General features: G+C 35.4%; 1 protein-coding gene and 1 long non-coding RNA gene across 2 annotated transcripts; both read left to right on the top strand.

The window, feature by feature from the left end:
• Nucleotides 1-656: 656 nt before the first annotated feature.
• Nucleotides 657-1461, top strand: LOC137031662 (uncharacterized). Its single transcript, XR_010896589.1, has 3 exons — nt 657-902; nt 1314-1361; nt 1450-1461. It is a non-coding gene; the product is annotated as an uncharacterized lncRNA (long non-coding RNA).
• Nucleotides 1462-1802: 341 nt separating this feature from the next.
• LOC137031652 (uncharacterized) lies at nt 1803-5642 on the top strand. Its single transcript, XM_067402759.1, has 6 exons — nt 1803-1930; nt 2175-2271; nt 2531-2881; nt 3273-3414; nt 3573-3697; nt 4234-5642. Exons 1-6 carry the CDS (start codon nt 1803-1805, stop codon nt 4486-4488), a joined length of 1098 nt encoding a protein of 365 aa, XP_067258860.1. The 3' UTR covers nt 4489-5642.
• The last annotated feature ends 2972 nt before the right edge of the window (nt 5643-8614 follow it).

Below are 8614 nucleotides of genomic sequence, written 5' to 3'. Positions count from 1 at the left end.
CGTCTCCCTCTCAAAATGGACGTGTCAATTTGACTATTTTAACACAGTTTGTGTCATTTCGTGTACGTAATTGACACACGATTGTGTTATAATAACACATTGGTGTGTAGAAAATTAGCAGGAATAACACATTGTTGAGTTAAAAGTAACACAAAGTGTGTTGTCCTCCACACAGGTTGTGTTGTTTTCAACATCCTTTTAAGAGAAGCGCCGATCACGGGGGTGCTCAGGATCTCGCGGTATTGGCACTTCTCTAAAAAGATGAAAAAAAAAATCGAGAGTGCATTGTTGTAATACGAGACAAACAGATTTGGAATTCGGGACCGCGTACTAGCACACTACTTTTAATATTTATTTTATATTTTGGCAATAGTAAAAGTAGTATGAAGTACCACATTTAGGAAGACTCTTCACTGAAAATGGACGACTGGTTTTCGGAGATCAAAAGATTGCTTTAGGTTTATCTTGGAAGTTTATTATGCTAGCTTGATGTTTTCGTAAATAAATAGATATTGTTCATTCTGACACTGATTGTTAACTACTCTTTTACATTATGAAGGTGAATACTATGCTTAATCAGTATATGTAACATTATATATAACAAATTGGTGTTTTTGTTTGCCCTTTTGCAGCTTCAAATGGAGGACACTCCAAAAACACTAGTGGCTGTACTACTTGATGAAAAGGAGATATGCAAAAAATTGCAGCATCTCAAGAGTGCAGCAGAAATAATTGAGGCTTCCAAATGTCTCCTCCCCTGTGCTGCAGAGTACCACCGAATTTTAAAATTTAACGCTGATTTTAATGAATTTATTGACACCGAACTAACTGAGAAAGTGGAAGCCTTGGACAAGTTTCAAGTTTTGTTTAAGGCGATAAAGAGAAGTGGATCACATGCACTGGTATGTAATTTCCCTTTTCAGTAACATAACTCATATTAACATGTCAATAGTAAACACACTGTACTAGTTTGGGATTGTTTAACTTTGAATATATTATATGATCATCCACCATAGAATGCTTCAGCATTTGCCTACAGTATTACACATCAAACTTTTGTGTCGCGTACATTGTAATCCTGATTTCATAAACACAATTAAAACAAAATAATAATAAAAAATCACCATGCCATCTAGCCTATCTGTTGCAAGGAGCACTATTTGGACCAGAAACAGACAACTTTATAAATTAAACATATCCATTGATAAAAGATTACTTTAACCTTTTTGTGCATAACAAAAGAGTAGATGCAGTTTCATTTTATTTCATATCTTTATTATTGTACTTCTTGTTACATTTGTTGTCCTTTTAAGGTTGAAAAATTGGATGTAGATGCAGCCAGTCCAAGTCATCAACAGAATGTATGTTCATGAAGGACTTCTGTATACATAATTACAAGTAATATACTTGAACATATTTTAACTGCCTTATTTTAATTTTTTTTGGAAGGTTGCACCAAAGAACACACATGAAGCTGGTCCAAGTAGTCAACAAAAGGTTTGTATAACTGAGTGCTGAAACAACAGCACTCTTTTCAATATTTGTATCACTCTGTTTGAATTTGTTTGCCCATTTCACAGAAACTAATAGTCTTTACACTTGTACAATACATCTGTACATTTTGCCAGTAGATGTTGACTGTCTTTATGAGTGAGTGAATCATTCATCATTCAACTGCTGATTCATTCTGGAGTAATATAAGTGAGTGACTTTGAGTAACTGAATCACTAACTCATCTAATAAGAACTACTTTGTGCTTTTTATATTTCCAGCATCAACGTACTATAATTGATGTAGACACAATGCGAGCACTAATTGAAAGCAAAGGTCCGAGGTCTGAGGATTATGAAGCTTCAGGAATGCTTTCAGAGACATCAAGAAAGCTCCTTGTGAAGATAGGAGTCAGTGCGTTGGTGGAACAAAGTGGATTGTAAGTTTACAGTTGAGAAATTAACTAAAATAACTGTGAATGTGATAACATATAAAGATGTTGAATACTTTGAAAAAACACTGATTACTTTTAATAATTTGAACATAATTGGGGAAAAAACGTGTAAAACAAACTGCTGATCAGCAGCAGAGAAAACTGACTGAATTTGGTTCCTGTATTTTATTTTAATGTATTATGTTGAATTGGGTAATTCTTCCATGTTTTGTCTTTGTTTTGCTTATAGTTACCCTTGTAATGAAGAGAAATGGATGTGGGCAGAAAGTATGGTAACACTGTTTCCTTCTCTGAAGATCAAGATGGGAGAAGAGAATGAAGGATTTGTAAGTTGCACTTATTAAAACACACAAAGCCCACTTTAAATAAATGCAAATGGGAATAATAAATGTGGTATGTTAATTAGTTAACAGGTTACAAATCAATTGAAAATTTAGTGACTGTAATTGGTTTTATTTTTATTTTTTAAATTCCCTATATTACAGTTCCAATAACACCAAAACCACATCCACTCTGCTGGTTCGCTCGTCACACATCATGGGTTCTTGTAAAAGTTACAATTGTTATCCTCCCCCTTTCATCCAGGAACATTTCTATGACCCAGTCTCCCACAGTGGATTTATTGAGATGAGACTTCGAAATCTACGGAGGAAACTTCATGATGATCAGCGTCGCTACCAGAGCAAATGTAGTCGAATCAGTGATTCCTCTGGAGTGTCTATCACTTTGGAATTAACTGCTGAAGAGGAGGAGGAGTCCACTCGGGAGTGGACAACTGTGATCAAAAGGATGAAACCATCTCCAGAAAACCTCAATACCATCAAAGTGGGCATGGAGAAAACATACAGTAATCACAGATTATGGGTCGCAAACAAGTCCCCAACACTGAAAGAGATTTTTGAAGAATATCCTCGATTTGTAGACATGCCTTACTTGGTAAGGACTTGTGTTTTGCATGTCTTTTCCTCATAGCTAGGTATGAATAGACTTGTCAGCAAAGGGTCAAAATGTGTTTTTTTTTTTTTTTTTTTTTTTTTTACTTTGTTAGTGCACAATACTAGTCTTATGGTGAAATATAAATATATTCCTTTCTTTTTTTTTTTTTTTTTTTTTCTTCATTCAGTTTCATTCAAATCATAATACTGCTGTGTAGTTGTTGTTTTTTTTGTTGTTGTTGTTTTTTACTGTTATTCATAACCTGGAATAGGCCAAAATGCCTCTCTGAAGTTATGATTGCATAAACTTAACTCGAAAAGACTCCATATTTTGTGAACATACTGAGGAAACACAGTAGTGTTGTAATTGTGTATTCTATCCTGTGTTGTAGCTTGACACTGAGTTTGGAAAAATGTTTCCTGGGAAGGCTGACCTCTTTCTTCGAAAATGGGAAGGAAATATTGTTCCAAAATTGCAAAAGATATCCACAGTGAAAAATCCTCTGGTCATACCAACCGATAATGAGACTGAAGGTAGGCTACTTTGCTCGTTTTGTCAAAATGTTGTTGTTCTTTCAGTGGATACCATTAGTTTAGTAGTTCTCTGAAGGCAAGGTTGGAGTTTAAAGTCAGCCATTTTACCAGCCATGAAAAATGTCATTTATATTTTGTGTTTTTCTATCATACTACAGATTCATGTTACAGAGTTCTTCAAACTCTTATTACATTGCTGCCCCCAACTGCATCAGGAAGGAGCAAAGGGTGGGCCAAATGCAGTACCAAGTTGGCCCTTGCTTATCTCTTGGACATTAAGCCGGTAAGCAACTTAATTGTCCTTATATGTTAGCTCTATTTTTGTTTGTCAGTTTTCTGTACAAGCATTTTGTGATGTTTTTAAATTATGACTCTGATTTGCATAAAACTATACTGTTTTAATTTTTTTAGTTTTTTAGGTATGCATGATATTAGATTTTTCCAGATATTTTTAAAATCATTTTGGCCAAGTGTCTTAAGGTTATTTGTGTATTTTCATTTTATTTATTACCGAATGGGCATTAGGACCCAGGGGAGGCTGATGTTTTATTCTGTATTTACATTCTCAAATTAAATGCAGTGATCCAAAATGGTAAAGCTAATCATCATTTAGGCAAAAGTTTGCTTCAAGAATGACAACACTGCTGACGTGATTTTATCACTAGCACACCCTGAGCACATGTGAGCTTTTCGTATTATCTACAAGGCATATCTGCATATTTTTTTCAAATTTTTGGTGAACAATCCCTTTAAGAGAAACTTCAGTCACTTGAACTGTGTTGATAATGGATTTTATAAAATGTACTTTTATTTTTACAGGCTGGAACCAGCATCTCCAGCCTCCTCGATAATTCCCAGACTATGGTGGAAAGCCAACAACCCCACATTGTCTGTTTAGGAGCCCCAAGTTCTACAGCGCAATACATCATTGTGGCCGAGAATGACAAAGTCACCATTCCACTCGAGGATAACAGTCTGACGTGTGCCATCGTCAAGCTGTTTAAAATGTATTGGGTTTGCAATGTAGAATATCCTGTCCAACTCCTGTCCAGTACATTTAGAACAAGACTCTGACACCAGCATGAGTGAGGACTTCTCATCTGCATCTTGTTCTGCTGCTGTTGATATTCTAGAGACTAATTTTGATGGCTCCAGTAATTGCAGCACTTCAGACTACCAAAGCTGTGCAGCAGCATTTGTTGCAAAAATGTACTCCTCTTCAAATTGTACCCTGACCGATGTGCAAAGAAGCATCACATGCACAAACTCTGTGAAACCCTGGACTGTTTGCAAGAGAGAACCACATCTCTGCTTAATCGTTACTCTATACCCAATGATGAATTGCAGACTTTGATGAAAGAATTTGAAAGAAGACGAAATATGTTTGAGGAAGTTGATACCCCCTACAAAATGACCAAGTATTTTGCTGAAAATCACTCTTTTATCAAGCCAACAGAAATCTTCCTTGGAAACAGAGGTGACACTGCAAGAAAGTAAGGTAAATTAACTCAAGTGTTAATAGCAGATATGTGTCAATACATATCTATTATTGATACCCTGAAGTTTCTTTTTAACAATGAAGAAATGCAAAAGCTCTTTGTGGATTCAACTGAAAGTGATGGTAAATTGCGTGACTACTGTGATGGCTCACATTTTAAAAATCACAAATTGTACAGTAGATTTCCTCAAGCTTTACAAATTAAACTTTATTTTAATGATTTTGAAACAACAAATCCTTTAGGCTCTAAAAAGACAAGCACAAGTTGTATGTAATTTTGTAAATATAAGCAAGACATTAGCCTACAAGAGTCAGGTTCAGACAATGTTTCATTGAAAACTGGGAAGTCCATTAACAGAAATTACTGTCCCAAATGTTTTTCCAGTCATGGTTGGATCTTTGGAAAAAAAAATGTTCAGTTTGTTGAGAACATGAGAGACTTTGGCTATGAACTTGACACATGTAGCACTGTTAATGTTTCTCACTCTGTTGGTGTGTTCGGTCAGACTTTTCAAACTGGTTGTGTACTTGCTTTAAACTGTGACTTGAGAGAAGAGCGTCTCTTTGGTGAAGTTTTACACATAGTTCCACAATGTGGAAAAAAAAAAAATTGTTTTAGTTTTTCTTAGAGTTCTGTCACAAATGTACTTTGACCCACACTTGTATGCCTATGTAGTCCAAAGAACAAATGAATACAAAGTGATTAATTTGAGCAATGCTGCTGATGTAAAACCTCTTCACATGATTTCCTACAAAGAAAACCTTTTTGTAAATCCAAGATATAAAATTGTTTAAAAATGTCTTTATGAAATCCAAATGACATGCGAATGTTGACTTTGTGAAAATGTAGCAGTTAAGTTTTAATAAATATATATTTTTTTTAAAAATGCTTTTTTGTTTTGCGTTTATTTTAACTGGTCAAAAATAGCACATCTATGACACAAATTGTGTGATTTATGACACATTAGTGTGTTAAATATTTTAACACACTCCCTGTGTTAAGAAGAATAACACACTGGTTGAGTTAAAAGTAACACAAAATGTGTTGTCCTTAACTAGACACACGGGTGTGTTAAGATATAACACAGGTTGTGTTGTTTTTAACACATCCATTTTCAAACAACAAAAGATGTTAGCCTAAATAAATGTTAAATAAATTTACTGTATCTGAAAAAAAGAGTTTAGGCTATTTAATTTACTATTGTATTTGCTAATTTGCTTCTTTGTTCTTTTTATATAGCCTAACAAAAATAACTTATATTATGGTCAAATTACCCACCCCTTGCCGACCCGTACCAGGTGATATACCAAGTGCCCTTGTCTTGATTTTGGTGGTCAGTCTGCATTTCCAAGATTGAAAGGTTTTTAAATCTAGCTAATCGAGTAAAATGACTCAAAATCAAGTAATTTTAGAACGTCAAAGTCAACTTTAATCATATAAAATGTAATTTCCCAGCAGCAAAATTGTGGCCTGTGAAAATGCTGAGTGGCTAGTGAGCCATAGTGGCTGGTGAACACAAAAGTTAATGTCAAGCCCTGCACTCGGTGGTACTGCACAGTGATGTAATGCTTCAGCTGTATATTCTCGGCAATTTTACAACGGCTTTGAACGCGGCTCAACCAATCAGAATCAAGGGCCAGAACTATCCGTTTTATAATAAACATGTTGAGTCAAATTAAAACAATCAAAGACCTACAGTAGTTGAGTTGTTGTGTTAGAACAGACAGTATTAACATGAATATTAAAGTCACCAAGCAGGAGGAGATGAAAATGAACAGACAAGGGTCAACAGTTCACTGAGTTCAGAAAAAGTTAGACAAAGCAGATTTAACTGCAGAAAATCATTAGGAACTTGGCAAGTTTCAATGAGAAGAAACATGTCAAGTTTGTTGTTGCTGATAAATTAATCGAGATGAATTGGCTTGATCCGAGATGGATCGACAGTTCTGATGAGCAAAGTGACGATGTGAGGTATTCAAATCAATGAGGTTTGCTGGACATTAATGGTGAAATAAATCAGAGAGAGGTGCATAGTATAGCCAGCAGGAAGTGAGGTAAGCTTGGACCATATCTATAGTTGCATAGAAGAGCATCAGGCATAATAAGGCATAAATAAGACCTATAGGCTAAGGAAATTGTTAACTAAACAAATTTGTTTTTGCATTATAATGTTCTAATGCACTGTGGCACTTCAATTAGTGTGGTATCTGTTCTATAATGTTTTGGGCTTGTGATTATTGATCATAATGTTGAGTGTTTGGGTGAGAGTTTGGAAAGTCATTTGCGGACATATATTCCTAAGTGCCTGTGGCAGTAAGGACAGGTGTGATGGGCATCTTGAAAGCCGCTGACACAGAATGGGATGAGGCAAATTCCACAGATGAGTCTGTAAAACAATGTAATGAAGACAGAGATACAATCATAAATGACAGATGTACTTTTTTAAAGAGTCTTCCACAGTTACACACAATTTTTACAATAATTCACTTACCCAAGTACAGTTAATAAGAGGCACATGCCCCATGCAATACATCCGGGTTTATATTCCACATTTGTGATGATGCTCTTGCGGCAGTACTGGCACACAGTGGCTGTTGGTGTGTCGCCCAAAACAACAACCCTCTGTGGCTGCACCACGATCACCTGAGGGGCTACAGTCCTCACCTGCTGCTGCATGAACACTTTGATGGTGGAAAAAGAGGTGTGCTTTTATGAATCAGTCAGCAATCTTTGTTCCATTCATGCAGAACATGTATATTGTGCACAGTAGGCCTACTTAAATATCATGAGTTGAGAGTTGTTATGCAGCAATGGATGCTTTTCATAGAGTGTGATGCCGATAACCCATTAATAACATTGTAGTTAACATAGTAAAACCTTTCGGTTACACTTTATTTTAAGGTGTCATTGTTACAGTGTAATTATATATTTAAGTATTGAATAATATTAATTAACAACATGTACTTACTATAGGGTTAGGGTAGGATTAGAGTTTGGTTGAGGGTTATTTGCATATAATTATGCATAATTACTATGGTAAGTACATGTAACATATATAACAAGGACTCTGTAAAATAAAGTGTTACCAACATTTCAAATCTGTTTTATGGAGTTTGTGTCTACAGACTGTTTTTCCGCAACGTTTTGTGTACTAAACAGTTGGTGTGTAGTTAAACTCCATACGGCCCATTAAACACACTATAAAGGCTATACTTCTTTCCCTCACAGCCTCATCATTTCATTCCTGTCAACATTTTTTTGAATCCTCTGCTTTTCCAGACAAAATGTGCATTAGTGGTGGAGATTTTTCAGTGAGGCTTTCTGCGGGTTATATCATTACACCAGTAGGTGGCAGCATCGGACTGTCCTTATTAAAATGGTTTAAAAACACAGATTTCCTGAGCAAAACACTTCTTGCTTGCAGACGTAAGTTAATTTTCTGTTTTGACTTCTAAAATGCTTATGTTGTATACTGCACATTTTTGGAAAATGTCATCCAGGTATTTCATTCATGAACAGAAAAATGTGGATACTGTGCACAGTGTGCATATACAATACGTTTATAATGATGTCCTAATTTTAGGATAAATGGATGATTTAACTGTACTTACTTTGTTCTTGTGTCATTATTGCTATTTGAGGTGGTACATTGAGGACAGGATAAGGGTTTGCCTTCGTTCTGTTATGGTTTTGAGGAATCT

The sequence above is a fragment of the Chanodichthys erythropterus genome, chromosome 12, assembly GCF_024489055.1.
Source record: "Chanodichthys erythropterus isolate Z2021 chromosome 12, ASM2448905v1, whole genome shotgun sequence".
Classification (NCBI taxonomy): Eukaryota; Metazoa; Chordata; class Actinopteri; order Cypriniformes; family Xenocyprididae; genus Chanodichthys; species Chanodichthys erythropterus.
Note: the sequence above shows the minus strand (reverse complement) of the source record. Positions and strands in the feature narration are given on the sequence as shown.

Excerpts from the sequence above, each read along its gene's own strand:
- LOC137031652 (XM_067402759.1), top strand. The coding sequence starts at position 1,803 with ATGCGAGCACTAATTGAAAGCAAAGGTCCGAGGTCTGAGGATTATGAA. Across the intron at positions 2,882-3,272 it reads TTGTAGACATGCCTTACTTG|CTTGACACTGAGTTTGGAAA; the intron begins GTAAGGACTTGT and ends CCTGTGTTGTAG. Across the intron at positions 3,415-3,572 it reads AACCGATAATGAGACTGAAG|ATTCATGTTACAGAGTTCTT; the intron begins GTAGGCTACTTT and ends ATCATACTACAG.